At 37.7% G+C, this 17,016-nt stretch overlaps 1 protein-coding gene across 1 annotated transcript; it reads left to right on the top strand.

Annotated features, from left to right (window-relative positions):
* The first annotated feature begins 10,321 nt into the window (after nucleotides 1-10,321).
* On the top strand, nucleotides 10,322-14,791 carry LOC147548645 (Sodium Bile acid symporter family). The gene is made up of 7 exons (XM_086665802.1): nucleotides 10,322-11,062; nucleotides 11,988-12,081; nucleotides 12,174-12,207; nucleotides 12,288-12,342; nucleotides 12,977-13,060; nucleotides 13,717-14,004; nucleotides 14,429-14,791. Exons 1-7 carry the CDS (start codon nucleotides 10,508-10,510, stop codon nucleotides 14,585-14,587), a joined length of 1,269 nt encoding a protein of 422 aa, XP_086521928.1. The 5' UTR covers nucleotides 10,322-10,507; the 3' UTR covers nucleotides 14,588-14,791.
* Nucleotides 14,792-17,016: the final 2,225 nt, after the last annotated feature.

Genomic DNA, 17,016 nt, shown 5'->3' with positions numbered 1-17,016 from the left:
CCAGCTCCGCATTACTTCAGATCCAGCTTTATCCAAAATCAGCTCAGCTCTGCAAGTCAGCTTCGCGCTGCTTCAAAACTAACTCTACCAAAGTCAGCTCGGCTCTACAAGCCAGCTCCCCACTACAAGCCAGCTTCGCATTGCAAGCCAGCTCCGCAATGCTTCAAACTTCAATTCTACTCACGTCAGTACATGTAAAAGATCCAATGTCAATCTCACTTCTTGATAAAACGAAATTATTTGAAATACAAGGGTGTTTCGATTTAAGTCGTATTTTGTCTGTGCAAAACAAACACAAGGCTCTAACGCTACGAAACTTATTGTAACCCTAGTACTTCTAAAGCTCTATGCTTAGACTAGGGGGACAAAGGGTATATCACCCTACAAAAGCAGTGGAGCACAAATTTTAAACATTTCATGACGGTCAAACATATACTGACTTATGCATCAAACAACGCAAGCCACACTTCGTCAAAACACTCTAAGCTTTGGCCACACCAAACCAATGCTGGTATAATATAAATTGTCTATAAAGGGTAATGCCCTTATGGGTAAAAGAGGCAAACAATATAAACTATATATAAAGGGTTATACCCTTACCCTTATGGATAAAGAGGCATTCATCGGCGGAGCATCACCCGGCAGAACAACTAAGTCCACGCCAACAAGATAACTCGGCAAACTCGCCTTTCCTTAAACGACAAGCCTGCCCTAAAAAGCTTGCCTCGATCAAAGCACCCGCTCCACCTCATTAAAAGTCTACGATCAAGAGCACTCAACGAGTAAGCCTTCCTTAATTACAACAGGATTCATTAAAAGTCTACGATAAAAACACTCGGCGTATAAGCCTTGCCTTTGGTCAGTAGCCCTACTCCACAATCCTCCCTCGATTTAAGTAGTTGTCATTATGTCTGCGTCAAGTGCATCACAACGTGCCTCGCCAAGAGCACCAGGTCCGCCTAGTCAGGATCTCCGGATCTGCCTCATTAAAAATTTATGTCAAGACTACACGACAAATACCTCGACTCGATCGGTAGTCCTGCCTCATGAGCCCACTGCATTAAAAATTTACGTCTGGCCTACCCGACAGACACCTTGCTTCCATCATAGTCCTACCTCATGAGCCCGTCTCATAAAAAAATTTACATCAGAACTACCGACAGATGCCTAGCCTCGATTGGTAGTCCCATCACATGAGCCTGCCTCATTAAAATCTTATGTCAGTACTTCTCGCCAAATCTGCCCTACCTTGACCGACAACTTTGTCTTAATCGGTATCTCCATCTTACAAATGTGCCTCAGAGCACTAACTTCGCTTTATAAAACACCCGCTCAAGGTGGCCGACGCTTCACATATAGCCTTCGCTAGAACGGAACACCTACATCAAGCTGTGACTCCTACCAACTAACACTTGGTAAAGAAAAACACTCCTTCGCACACGAAGGAAAGCATAGCCCTCACCGCCAGGGTGAACAGACTCCCCGATAGAAATGAAAAGTGTTCCTAACATCCCAATATCAACAAAACGAAGAGTTCGAGGTAAGAGAAATGGTAGAATAACATCAGTCAGCAGTAAACTGACCACGATCGACGCCTAGCTAAGTTAGAATGATGTTGACCCCGAGTCAACAGTCGTTGACGCAGTCAGCGCGCTGCTGACTGATGGGCCTAAAAGGTGACCCTAAAAGGTCTCCACCCGCAAGTATATGGGCGTTAAGTAATAACCCGATAAGACCGGGATCTATCCACGAAAATAGGAAGGTGATTCGGATGAGTCTAACCCACAGGTCTAGGTGTCACTGACTAACTTAGACTAAAAATGAAAAGATAATGATTTGGGATTTTAGGTTGATTTCAAATAAAGAAACAAATAAAACTAACTAAACTAAAAGTGAGAGAGATTTGGGAGAGGAGTTGCAACAATAATCGGAAAGAGTCGATTGAGAGGGATACTTCGATCCACAAAATCGATAATGACAATAACTAATTATCTAGAACATGAAAGTCTAGCTAACTTCACCCACATTGACAATTCTAAGCATAATGTGTAAAACTAAGCATATTTGGTCAAAAGTTACTAAGCATCGACTATCAAACTAATGACACACTACAAATAAGTTGACAATGAACAAGTATGACACTAATAAGTATAATACGTCAAACTAAGTATAACCGATCAAAAGTTACTAAGCATCGGTTATCAAACTAAGCACGTACTATCAAACTATATATCAATAGACGATTAAGATCAAAGCCTCTAATTCATAAGATTAGACAAAGTTAATCAAACTAACATTTAACAAACAATGAATCATTCATCACATATCGAATCATGTTTCACGAGTACCCAAATACAAGAGTTAACTAGACACTGTGGAACACATAATAAACGAGAAGAAAATAAAGTAAGACAAAGTTAAGGTTGAAATCCCCTTTCTCGATGATCCTTAGCGTACGATCTGGGTTGTTTCCCTCTCGACTTTGGATCTTAGCACCCAAAAAGTCTGTCTGTACAAACGATCTAGGCCTGTATTCGGAGTTTCCCTGGGGTTGGTTTAGGCACGAGGCTAGGATCTTGGAAAATATGAATATGTATGTGTTGCTGATCTCCCTTAGCAATGTCCTGATTTCCCCTTAACAGTGCAGGTTAGGTGTCCCCTCAATGAAAACCAGGGTTCCCCTTACCAAACAGTACCTTCTTCCTCCTCCAACCTAAACCACCATGAAAGCTTCAATTAAGCTTTCTCTCTCTAGAAATATGAACCAAAAATACAATAGGATAACAAGGGAATCAAGGTAATGATCAAAGGAGCAAACACCCTAAACTTTCCGGACAAAATAATGGCCGAAATCACCACAACCAAGTCCGACGAAGAAAAGTGAAATCCGGCCTAATGCTTGTTGTCCCGAGCCAAGAAGATCTTTCCTGTGCTTCCCTTGCAATCCCCGAGCTGTTTCAACGGAGAATCTGAGCTGATGTTGTTCTTCACGTTCCCGCCCCCGAGCTGTTGCTTCCGGAGAGATTTCCTTGCTGTCCCGAACAGTTTCAGACGCCCTCTTTTACCGGCCAAAGCTATAGCTGGCCAAGCTTGGTCGGCTACTCCCGTGGTCCTTTTTTCTCTAGTTTTCAAAACCTTAGCTTCAAAACCCTAAAAATTGAATAATGGAGAAGATGATCTAAGTCTGACTCCTCTTCTCTTTTGTTCAAAGACTAAAATATTATGCCCACCATGACTTGGCCCACTTAGTTAGATATTTGACTTGGACTCTTGGAGTGCTCATAAACTTTTTCTTTGTTCTTCTTCTTTTGGTATCTTGGTTTTAGAGATGGGCATTGGTTTTTAATTTAGAACTCAATGGAGGGCCTTTAACTTTGTCTCTACTTCCTCTCATTTTCAGAAAGACGGAAATGACCCTCGACTTCTTTCTTCCATAACTTTCCCTTCCGAACTCCGACTCGACTTCCTGCTTCGTCGTTGTACTCACCATAGACTCCACTTGTCATTTAATCTCCGATTTTCCTAAAATGACTAAAATACCCCTTGTGCTCTTTCCTTCAGGTCTCTACATGAGATGAAAATGTGATAAATGCTCTGTTTTGTTCCAAATTAAGCATCAAACTCCAAATTAGGTACCTACTAAGAAAAACACATAAATAATTAGAAATAAAACCTGAAATGAACTAACTCATCCAAGTTAAGTGATCCAAATGTGGCATTTCAACGGCACATCACTGACCGAACCCTAAAAAGAGTCTTTGCAAATAATTTTAATTTTGCAGATCAATCTCTTTAGTCCGTTTCCTCTGAAAAATCTACAGAAAATATCGGATCAACCTGACGCTATCTTATCAAACCGTGCGCACCGAACTAACTCACTAAACGCGAAACTTCTCGCGAACAAGTTCCCACGGGACGCAGACGGGTCTACAAATGCAACGAATTCAAACTGCGAATGGACTTACACGGTGACCAAACCTTAGAAATTCACGATTAATGGGCTTACACCATCAACTTAGAGAGTGGTGGACGAATTGTATGGGGTCAAAATACGTCACCATGAGCGCCCCCACAAATCCACGATTAATGGGCTTACACGGTGACTAAGCCATAAATTAATCGCTAATGGGTCCGACCCATTTATCTTCGGGCACCTCGAAGCAACTTTAAAATACGGAAGCACATCCATCCCTTGATAAAGAGGTCCCCTCACCTAGGGCTGGGAAAAAAACCCGTTGACCGCGAACCAGCCGGTGTCCGCCCCAAGTCCAGAGACACCCGAGACCGCCCAAAATCCGATTGGGCTAAGCCCGGACCGCCCGATTAGAGTTGCGGGCCGGTCTCGATTTTGAAGCTCTGGCTGGCTATCATATTACCTAGCCCGGACCGCCCGATCGATTTTTCTTTGACAACCGTTAGATTGAGACATTAGTCTCATTACCCAGCCGTTGGACTAAGGGTTTTTATCCCTAGGTATATTGAAGACACCCTCATTAGCTAGATGTCTCTCTCTCTCATCTCCCGAACTCATCTCCTCTCTCATCTTCTGTTTCATGAATCATCTTCTGGATTCCTCTCTCATCTCACCTCTCTCTCTATCATCTCTCTCTCTCGTTTCATGGGTTCCTCTCTCTGTATCATCTGTCTCTCTCTCGTCAATGTACTCTCTCAAAGTTGTAGAAGAAGAAAAACAAAGTGGAAGAAAAACGAACTTGAAGAAGAATGAAGAAAAACGAAGAAGAATGAAGAAGAACAAAGTTGAAAAAAAGGAAGTTGAAGCAGAACGAACAGATGATGAAGATTTGGTTTTTTAAGATCTATTTTTTCTTTTTAAGATTTATTTCATGTTGTTTCTTCTGAATATTTGTTCCTATGTTGTTTCTTCTTCAGTATGTTTCATCTTGTTTCTTTTTAGGAGTGATGAAGATCTGTTTCAACTTGTTTATTCTCAATTTTGCCCTAATTTTGTCTTAGTTTTGCCCTAATTTTGGCCTCAATTTTGCCCTAATTTCTAAACCTAATTTGTGACCTAATTTCTAACCCTAAATTGTGCCCTAAATTTTGCCCAAAAGAAGCGGTTGTACCCGGACCGGCCCAGACCAACACCCGGTACCCGAAAAAAAAACCCGGTCTCGGGCGGGCTTTGGGCAAGGTAATTTTGGATTTTGACCGGCCCGGACCAGACCGGAAATCGAGTCGGGCAATATGTCGTGGAGCTCGGACCGCCCGAACCCAATGAAATTGGCCCGCGGGCAAGCCCGACCGGACTGATTCCCACCCCTATCCTCACCTCCTTAACATACCAAAATACGGAACTACATCCAGCCCTGGATAAAGAGGTCCGCCCTCACCTCCTCAACAGACCTCCCTTCGTATATCCGTTGGGGAGGCTTTACTGTTACTCAAGAGAATATCATCAGCATATCCGTTGGATGGGAGTTACGATATCCACATTCACGTCCAAGCGTTACCATATTCAATACGACAACCCACCACCAGGTGGCGGTTGACCAAGAGAGATAGGTGACCAAGAAACACTTTACAAGGATCGTCTGGTCATCGACTAAGGCATCCAATCACGAATAACAACATCCGACATCCAATTCACCCGCAATCAACTAACCATTTATTTTCCCTCACATCGATCATCCAAACCTCTGGCAGGCAATCAACGACTGCTACTATAACCATCTGTCCAGACGACTACTTGATTATGCGGCTGACGATTGATCTTTCTCTCTCTAGACGACCACATGATCAAGCAATTGACCAGTGATCTTTCTCTCTCCAGACGAAGATTTGATCAAGCAGCTGACGAGTGATCTTTATCTCTTCTAACGACTACCTAATTAAGGAAGACGAGTGATCTTGCTCTCTCCCGAAGACCACTTGATCAATCAGCTGACGAGTGATCTTTCTCTCTCTAGACGACCATTTGATCAAGTAGCTGACGAGTGATATTTCTCTCTCCAGACGACCACCTTATTAAGGAAGACGAGCGATCTTTATCTCTCTTGACGACTACTTAATCAAGGGAAGGCGTCTGGCCTTTCTCACTCCACGCGACCAAGGGGCGAAATCAGTTTATTTCACTTGACGACCAGAGAATTAGGCACGCATCACCCAGTTGTATCACCTTCCCTCCTAACGATCGTCTTGCTCAGATAACTTATTTAACTCCATAACTTAATCTTCGGTTCATTATTCGTATTCAATATTTGCCAAGTTTACTGACTTGACCGTCGGAGCCCCCTTAGGTCGGCATGATCCCGGTGTCCCTGGGATCTTACGGTCACGTGTGTTTTGTCTCTTGTCGCAGGTTAAGCCCAAAGACGTGGCCGGTGCTCGTAAAATATCAACAGGTGAAGGTTCGACTTTCGGCCAACGACCTGGTCCACTTGACTTCTTGACCCTGCGAATTCGATCCCTTACATAACTAAAAATATAACATAACGGTTTTGCTGTCTACGTAATTAATTAACCACATTTGTATATGAAAAACATACTTAAATAGATGAAAAACACATTTTGCTTCAAACAAATTGATAAATTTTAATAACCAAATTGCATCTGTTAACAAAATTACATTGTTTGTTAGTGAAAAAATATCAAAAGATTTTTCATTTTCGATCTGCAATTTGGTATAAATTGATTTGTAATATGCTATAAATTTAAGCTATCCCACCACATCAACTGTTGCGGCCTCCCATTGACTTCCCTTTCTCTTTTTTGTTTTTAAAACTTATTCCAACAACCTGCAGAAAAAAATTGATTCAACTCTATGAAATCAACAGCATCCAATCAACAATTAATATTATTTATCTACCAAAATAGGAAATGTACGATAAAACAGACATATTGCTTCTGCGAATAAACTTTTATTTTGGCAGGTTGATATTTTTACTGGATAATAGCGTATCATTTTGCGTAAAAAAATATATATTTTGTTATTACAAAAATACATTTCACCGCAACACCTTACTAATTTTTTATAACCAAGTTTGTACTCTTATATTTTTTCTCAAGTATTACCAACAAAAAAGGAACTCCATATAATAACATTAAAAATAAATAAGAAATATCGAGATATCTAGAGAGAGATCATAATACAAAACATAATTTCAAACATGTTTATGAACTAAAAATATATGAAATGGATGATACAAAACGTGTTTTGTAATAAACATTTTCTAAAATGGTACGAAAGTTGAAACGTAAGTTTGAAAATAAACTCTCAGCCGGGAAACGGCTTGGTTTAGGGACCCAAACCAGTACGGTTTTGGAGGATTCCCTCCAAAATGATGCAGGGAGATTTTCGAAAAATAACTCAAAAATTTTAGATTTTAAGAAGGAATACTTTGTTTCCTTTTAAAATTTCACACTCCGAAAAATTTGTCAAAACTCACATGTTTTCTTTAAGGTTGTGTTTGATATCAAGGAAATAATTCCATGGAAATAAAAGAGTTTCATGGAAAGTCTTCCACGGAATTTATTACGTGGAAATAAGAGTTCTTTTGTTTCATAGTCATTTATTATTCTGTGGAATTACGAATTCTGTTATTTGGTTGACAACGAACTTCTACGAATATAATATTCAATTAAGAGTTTTTATTTACTCTTTATGTAGTCAAAATAACATTTTTACTTTTATGTTACCAAAATTACATTTTCATCCTTATGTTGCCTAAATTACATATTTACCTTTATATTTTCAAAATTATATTTTTACCCTTATGTTGTAAAATTATTTAACCCTGTGTCACTTTGCTAATTTAAGAGTAAAAATGTCAAGTTGTGAATAAAACAAGATAAAAATTTAAATTTGACCACATATGGATATAAAAGAGATTTTATTAATATAAAAAGGTAAAACTGTCATTTCAATGTAAAAGTTTAGACGTGCCATTTTTATAAGATAAAGGTAAGAATGTCATTCAAACCACATAAGGGTAAGAATGTCATTCAGACAACATAAGAATAAAAAGGTCATTTTGATATCATACGAGGGTAAAAATGTCATTTTGACAACATAAGAGTAAAATATCAATTTGATATTATAAAAGGGTAAAAATATAATTTTGGCTATATAAAGCCAAAATGTCATTTTGATAACTTTTTAAACATGTCATTTGGTAAAAAGGATAAAAATGTTATTTGCCCAATGTATAAGTAAAAGTTTATTTTGCTAAATTTTAATGGTAAAAATGTCATTTTGAACATATATGGCGATAAATATTAGGTTTCAAGTATAGAATACACTCCCTCCGTCCCATTTTGTTTGGTTATTATTCCTTTTATGGATGTTCCAAAATGTTTGGTCACTTTCCTTTTATACCATTCATTTAATTATTAAAATGATGGAACTTCCAAGATTACCCTTTAGTTTGAATACCATTCAAAGGTTTTAATTGGTTTTACGCTTCTACCAATGTTGTATTTAATAAAATACTCTACATTAAACGAGGGTAGTTTAGGGAAAATCTTTATATTTGTCAAAAATAAATACCATTCCATAATAAGTTGAATTCCCCATAACTACAAACAAAATGGGACCGAGGGAGTATTAAAATATTTTTATTTTGGTTTTTAACATATATGGAGATAAATATTAGGTTTCAAGTTGACTATTGGGTTAATTCTATTTTGGCCCCCTAAAGATGACCAAGTCACCAAAATGGCCCCCTAAAGATGACCAGCTTCTATTTTGGCCCCCTTTTAATATTTCCCGTCAGTCATCTTTAACTGTTGAGTTAACTTTTCCTTTTCTGCCCCTTTATTTAAAGCTCTTTCCCTCCCTTGTCCTTTGTCAATTTATTCTCACCGGTCGCCAAGCATCATTTTTTTTTTTGCTTCTTCTCGTCTCTCACCTTCAACCACTGCCACTTCCTCCTACTGCCACAACTATTTCCCCAAACATATTGACATGAAGCCATTGAATAGGGATAAAATCAAGCTTCACGTATATATCAAAACACACATATATTTTCTTATATAGTTATATCTAATCATCCACTTGATGAGGTCTTAGAGAGAGAAACAAAGAAAGAAAGGATTGGAAGAAGTAGAGAGAGAAAGAGGAGGAATGAATCAGCAACAACAACAATCTGAACAGAAACATCAAGGTCAAGAACAACATGAACCACAACAACCACATAAATGCCCTAGATGTGATTCGGTAAACACAAAGTTATGATATTACAATAATTATAGTATTTCTCATCCTAGATATTTTTGCAAATCATGTAGAAGGTATTGGACTCAAGGTGGAACCCTAAGAAATATTCTAGTTGGTGGTGGATGTAGAAAAGGGAAAAGATCATCATCTTCATCATCATCAACAAAAAGCCCTTGTCTTCCTCATCAGCTTCCTCTGATAATCTTCATTATCTTAGCCCTAACAACACCAACCCACAACAAAATTTACATCGTCATCAACAACAAGAAGCCACCATGAACATGAACTTTTCTCTCTCTGCAAAAGTACCACCATTAATGGGACCATCATCAACAAACCCTAATTCTCCGATGACTGATTCTTAGAGATTAACGCCTTTGATTCATGAAGTACTGCATCGATTATGAACTTTCTTCACATGTTTCTTTATTTCCATTATTTTCTCTCTCTACTACTGAACATACCACGGCTAGGGTCTCGCTGAAACTCCTGACTGAGGGTTCTTGTTGATGATTGGATCCCTTATTCGAGGGTTCCATTGAAACCCAAACCCTAAATATACCACCTCTCTTCTAAATTGAGTGTTTATACTGCTAAATCGAGAATTTCTTCTTCCAAATCAGACTACTACTTCTAACTTTCTGCTTCTTCAAAATTGAGTTGTAGAGGGAAAAGAGATCGAGAGTTTTGAACAAACGAAGAGAGATCAAGAGTCGCAAAGACAAAAAGATAGATCGTGTCTTGTGAAGGGAAGAAGATAGACTGGGCGTTGTAGAGAGAAGAGATATTCAAGGTTCTGGAGAGAGAAATGAACTTTAAGGAAGGTTTTGGGCGCATTTGAAATTAATTTATTTTTTAATGATGGTCGTCTATCGACCGGTGACCGGCGACCTCCGGGACCGGCGAGAATAAATTGACAAAAGGACAGGGAGGGAACGAGTTTTAAATAAAGGGGTAGAAAAGAAAAAGTTAACTCAACAGTTAAAGATGACTGGCGGAAAATATTAATAGGGGGCCAAAATGGAAGCTGGTCATCTTTAGGGGGCCATTTTGGTGACTTGGTCATTTTTAGGGGGCCAAAATGGAATTAACCCTTAATGAAATAGATTCCCTAGAAAATTAATGTCATAAAATTATACAAACGGTAGAAACACCTGATTCCAAAGCGCATGACGGGTCTTTAAAAAAAAAAAAGCGCATGACGGGAAAAACACCTTTCAACAAAAAAAAAATGACGGGAAAAACACCAAAAAATAACTCTAAGCTAGCTGTGTGAACTCTAGAGAAAGACAAAGTGTTTGTTTGAGTTGAGAGAGAGACAACGAGAAAGAGATGCAGAGCTTAGTGTGTAATGGTGGAGTGGGCGTCATTACTAGAGATCAAGCAAAACCCTATACAATAAGAAAAACTAAAAAACCCACTTTCATATCATCCCCAAAATCCACCTTCTCTACTTTGATCTTCAATTCTTCATCTCATCTCAAATCAACACCTAAACTACTAGTACTGCCCTCTAGACATTCACTCTTTCTCTCCACTTCCCTCCACCTCAACTCAAACCCATCATCTATTTTACCTGAACCTCATTGTTCCAATTCATCCTCCATCACAACCACCAATGGTGATGGAGATCACCCTCGGAGCTTTCGAAATTGGATTGAATTGGTGGGTGAAGTTTTATCTACAGCATTTCCAATTTGGGTTGCTTTGGGTTGTCTACTTGGCCTCTTAAAACCTACTTCATTCAATTGGGTAACACCTAATTTGACCATTATAGGGCTTACCCTAACTATGCTTGGTATGGGAATGACCCTTACTTTTGATGATCTTCGAGGAGCTCTTGCTATGCCTAAAGAAGTTCTTATTGGGTTCTTCCTTCAGTATACGGTCTCTTCTAACCCTTCTTTCTTAATCTTACTTTTCATCTAATTTATGTTGATTTCCTTTTTGAATTATTTTGTTGGCTGTTTTATACATTATCTTTGCCTTACCGAATTCGTGATTTTGTAAGGTACTAGAACAATTTATTGGATAGAATGTATCTAATATGGATGATTTTACTGTTTATTTGAGTTTTCGATTATAGTCGAAGATACAATTCGGCATTATCCCGAGTTGGTAATAGACCGACCCTATGTGAAAGTTCTACTAGGGAATTCTAGATAAATGAGGATGATTAGGAAAATAGGAACTACAACGACAACACTTTTCAAGAATTGTCACTAAGTCTACAACTTTCTTGTTGCTAATCTGGTTGGATTGTCAAAGGAACTCTAGGTCCAAAATTCTTGAATTCACCGGGTCACTCTAGGAATTTGATTTTGAGTACCTCTCCATCTTTATTTCATTTCTCAAACTAGTATCAATGTCTGTATGAATCTCAAAGCGAAACTAGAAATAGCAATGAAATCTCAAAGCAAAAACAGCAATGAAATGAAAACCGAGCATGACTAGAAAGCGAAACTAGAAATAGGCTGCTAGTTATATTCATACACTATGCTGATTTATATGAATCTCAAAGTAAGTCTGACCCCTTATTGGAGTCACGTTTGACCAAGTCTTGGTTTGATCAGTTTAGTTTCATTATTCTGAGAGAATTTTTTTTTTCTCTCAATGTGGAAGTTGCTCAGATGGTTACATCTATTGAGACTGAAAAACATGTCATTGCAAATGGGGCTACTATTTGGAACTATGACAAATTAAGTTTATTATCCTCATGGTTGTAGAAAACCTAACGTCAATAACTGGCTATGGATGGAGAAATGACCTAAATTTACTTGTGGAATTGATACATCATGTGACCTTGTTGCAGATAATGCCACTATCAGGTTTCTTCGTGAGCAAGCTTTTAAAGCTACCTTCCTATTATGCAGCAGGATTAATATTGGTAGGCTGCTGCCCTGGAGGTATACTTCTACTTCACTCTTAAATCTATAAAATTGTTGTACCAAATTATCCTTCATCAATTTTGTAACATGCCCAATTTTTTTTGGTACAGGAACTGCAAGTAATATCGTTACATATTTAGCACGGTATTTGAATTTGAAAACTTTGCGTTATGGAAAATCTTCTTCTAGAATGATATTAACAAGCAAAAACTAATGTGTTTCAGAGGCAATGTGGCTCTTTCGGTCCTAATGACAGCAGCGAGCACAATGTCTGCCGTGGTAATGAAACTACCACAAGTCAATCATATAGTATCAGTAATGGTGTGTTTGGATGAAGGAATCATGAATCCACGGATTCATGATCATTCAAATTCATGATTCCACGGATTCATGAGTCCAAATAATTTTTTTTGGCTTGTTTGGTAACTACTAAGAATACTAGAATTTATAATTATTTGAGTTTTTTTTAAACGCTTCTTTAAAAAAAATGGAAGAAACCGTTTATGCAAAAACAACTTTCGGAAAAAAACTGTTCTAGAAAAAAACGATTTCTGAAAGAAAAAAAACTGTTCTGGAAAAACAGTTTCTAAGAAAACAATTTTCGTAAAAAATGATTTTTGAAAAGAGAACCATATTTCTAATTATTTTGTAGAAAATGTGTTCGTGAAGAAATACTTTTTTGGATTGATTTCAAGTTTGAAATTAGAGTTTAATAAATCCTAGCAAATCTTAGGGGGTAGGATGGGATTTCGATCCAATTAAAAATTTTGGACTTAGGAATCCGTAGGATTTAAGAGTCCTGGGACTTTTGGTAACCAAACAGACCAAGGAATCCTGCATCAGAACGCACCATAAATTTCTTTTCCTATACGATGTTTGAAAAGTTGTAGTCATGTGATATTTCTTATTGCAGGTAATGACCCCATTTCTGACAGCAAAACTTGCTGGACAGTTTGTTGCAGTTGATGCAGCTGGACTTCTTATGTCAACTTTGCAGGTGAGGGTAGTTGGTGATTGTGTTAGATTTGTGGACATCCCACTCAAAACCAATCGGCATTGAGTGGAGAAGACCTAAATATTGTATTCTTGACCACGAGACTTCCTTTTGTCCATGTGGGACTACTCCCACATATTGTTCTAAAGTCTCAAATTGCATCTACAAAAAATGATAATTTTAGTTGTTGAATTGGTGCCTCATTTCTTTGTATCAATACTTTAGGTGTGGGTATCGCTATCCCACATTGGTAGGTGGTGTAAGTGTAACTTGTAAGACACAACAACCTAGAAAACCCCACAACACAACATATTTTCTTGTTTTTGAGATTAGGTCCGTTATTTCTCTCACAATTCTTCACCTCCGGATCAACCATGGTTGAATTATACACAAATGAATTCAGATGAGGTTTTTGTTATGGACCTGTACGATATTCTGTCAGTACAAAAACATACAATAGATTAGTATCCAAATATCCAACGCGGCAAAAATATTAGAAAGGATTGCCTTTTAAGTAGCGACAAACCAATACAGAAATATTAGTAGAACATATTGAACAGAAAAGTCCATATGGTTGTGTCGTTTCTAATGATTCAAAATTTGACCTTGTTAACCTGTAAATATACTTTTCTTATTAGATTCATTTGGTTCAATAATAGGTTGTGCTCCTCCCTGTTCTGGGTGGTGCTCTTCTGAACCAGTACTGCAAAAGTTTTGTTGAGTTTGTTTCTCCCTTGATGCCACCCATAGCTGTATTAACTGTAGCTGTCTTATGTGGAAACGCAATAGCTCAGAATGCTTCTTCAATTCTTACGTCCGGTAAACAAGTCGTATTAGCAACCTGTCTTCTTCATGCCTCCGGGTTTTTCTTCGGTTATGTATTAGCTAGAATCCTCAAGGTTGACGTATCATCAGCACGAACCATCTCCATTGAGGTTGGCATGCAGGTACATAATGCACATTTATCACTCCAATAGATTGAGGAGAAACCCGAATTTGATCATTTTGTTATTTTCTCTTACGCGGTGTTTGTGTGTGTGTGTGTGTTTTTTTTTCTGAATCTGACTTGCTGAGTCCGACTTGTCTGAATATGAATAGCTAGAGCCTCGCTTGTTTTGGTCGAAGACACAATAGTCGTTTGACTCATTCCATATTATTTCAGATAATGAGTTCTTAAGTTGGACTGTTTTGTCATACCTAAATCAAATGAACTTATAATCAGTCAGTGTATATGATTTGGACAAGTCAGGCAAAAAGAACAAATACTACTTGAACAAATTCAGAAAAATCGAGTCAGATTTCCAATCTTAAATTGAAAGAACACCACCTTAACAATGCTCCCTTAATCCTTACTGTCGTCCATGGTTTCAGAATTCGGTGCTTGGGGTAGTTCTTGCCACTCAGCATTTCGGAAATCCCCTTACCGCGGTTCCGTGTGCAGTTTCAAGTGTCTGCCACTCAATTTTTGGTAGTGTACTGGCCGGAATTTGGAGAAGCACTACACCAACAACTACCAAGATTCAAGATTAAAACCTCAACAACATTTCAAGATTGGAGAAGAAAAGTAATGCAGAGTGTAAACATTCTGGTATGAATCTGATCTAGAAAGCTTTCTTTATGTCAGTGTCAATGTTCTTGTTTCTGTATCTTTTTTGGTACTAGATGAATTATTTAGTAATGTTAGTATGTTACATTTGTATTTTCGAAAGGAATCCTAAGTTTCTTCTTCCAAAATTTCATACTCTAGGGTCCTCAGATGCCTGGCTGACTGAAAAAAAAGCAGGCATCGATAAACCCTACTTTCAATAATGCATTCTGATCCTCAGGAAGTAAATTTCACGAAAATGTGAGAGTAAAGAAGTACTGGTAATTAATACTATGAATCTCCAAATGATAAAGGAAAAATAGAATGCACAGACAAAGAAGAAGATAAAATAACTGAATTTAATACTTTATTGACGTGAAATCAAACTACAAACACAAATATATTTCAAGACTAAAACTTTAACTCATTGCTTATAAACTAAAAGTTAATCCATCCCATCATATCCTCATTTTGAGAATAAGACTTCTAGACATTCCAATGCTTGTTCCAGTGACTGAAGTGCTAAATATCGAGTAAAATTCAAGAAGAAATCATGTTTTTGGAAACATGCACGAAAGCGGAACAAAGGGTTAAATCTAAGTGGGTTCAGAACGGAGACAGAAATACAAAGGTGTTTCACATGGCTATGTCTGCCCTTCGACGAAAAAACAATATTCATCAACTCACTTTCTAATGGCCAGACGACGCGAAGAGTTGAAAAAATTTCAAATGATTTTATTCAATATTCTAAGAATTTATTTTCAGCTGACCAGGTAAGTCTGCTTCCAGCTGACATTTTTAGTGCTTATAAGGTTTTCTCAGATAACTACTGGGTTATATCTCAAGAGTTTCTTCTTCGGACGAAATAAAAGCGGCCGTCATGGAAATGGGATCGATCAAAAGCCTGGGACCAGATTGATTACCATGTTATTTTTATCAACACAATTGGGACACCATTGGAGCGGAGCTTATTCTTTATATCCAGTTTTTTTTTTTGTTGAAATCTTTATATCCAGTTTGTCTCAACAGGTTCAATCGATCCAGCATTAAATCAGACGACTATCGCTTTAATTCCTACAACCAAGAACCCGAATATTGGTCTCAGAGGTCAGACTAATATTCCTTTGCAATTTGGTTTATAAATTCATCACGAAGCTAATTGCAAATCGTATCAGGCCATATTTAGAGGATAGTATATCCTGGTCCCAGAATGCCTTCGTGCCCAATAGACAGATAACTGATTACATTATAATCACAAATGAACTACACTCTATGCATAGTTCTAAAGCTAAGAATGAGACATTTCCTTAAAAATGGATATGGTCAAAACTTATGATATAGTGAGCTTGGAATTTTTTGAATTGGTCCTTAAGGCCACTGGATTAGATGGTCTTGTATTAAAACTAATAATGCCCTGCGTTTCTACTGGTAGATGTAACATCTAGCTTAATGGTAATAGGGTTGGAGATTTCACGACCTCGAGATGCCTTAGGCAGGGTTGTCTGTTATCTCTCCACCTTTTTATTCTTACCTCTCAGTCACTGTCTCTCTTATTTAATTATTATGAAGCCCAAGGTATGCTCGCAAGTTACAAGATCAATCAGGCTAGCCGCAGAATTACACGTTTGTTGTTCGCTGATGATGTGATTGTATTTGGTAAAGATACAAATAATCTTGATGCTGTAGTACAACTAATAAATCACTATTGCTCCTTTTCAGGCCAACAGGTAAATCATTGAAAATCTTCTTTATTTTCAGTAGAGGTGTGACCCAGATATCCAAGCCCACTTTATTCATCGTTTGACAACTCCCCTCATGCAGATCAAGATAAATATTTGGGAGCTCTTACTCTAAAAAAAAAGGAAACATAACACATAGTTATCAGTGGTTAGTAGATAAATTCTTATCAGTGGTTAGTAGATAAATTCCATAATTCCCTTTCGGGCTGGAAAGCCAGTAGGATTGTACTAATTAAATCAGTTTCAGCTTCCTTCTGCACATATCCTTGTCGTTTTCAGATATTACCAGAAAAGGTGGTTGTAATTTAGAAAGGATTGAGAGGAGTTTCTAGTGGGGTCACTCTACTAAGGATAAGAAACTCCATTTCATCAAGTGAGAAATTTTAACTAGCCTAATACATAAAAGAGGGTTAGGTATAAGATCAATTGAGCAAGTTTATCGGTCATTAATTGCAAAAATAACTTAGGAGATTTTTGACTAATCAACAATCAATGTGGGTAAAACTTCTAAGGGCAAAATATTTAAAGAATGTTGATTTTTGGGCTGTAAATAGCTCATTAGGAGCTTCTCATTTCTGGCAGGCTATAAACAAGACTATGCGTAAAAATGTTTTATGCCTGATTGGAGATGGAAC

This window comes from Eschscholzia californica, unplaced genomic scaffold (genome assembly GCF_041429995.1).
Source record: "Eschscholzia californica isolate CP2 unplaced genomic scaffold, dmEscCali1.0.p SCAF_3, whole genome shotgun sequence".
Taxonomy (NCBI): domain Eukaryota; kingdom Viridiplantae; phylum Streptophyta; class Magnoliopsida; order Ranunculales; family Papaveraceae; genus Eschscholzia; species Eschscholzia californica.
Note: the sequence above shows the minus strand (reverse complement) of the source record. Positions and strands in the feature narration are given on the sequence as shown.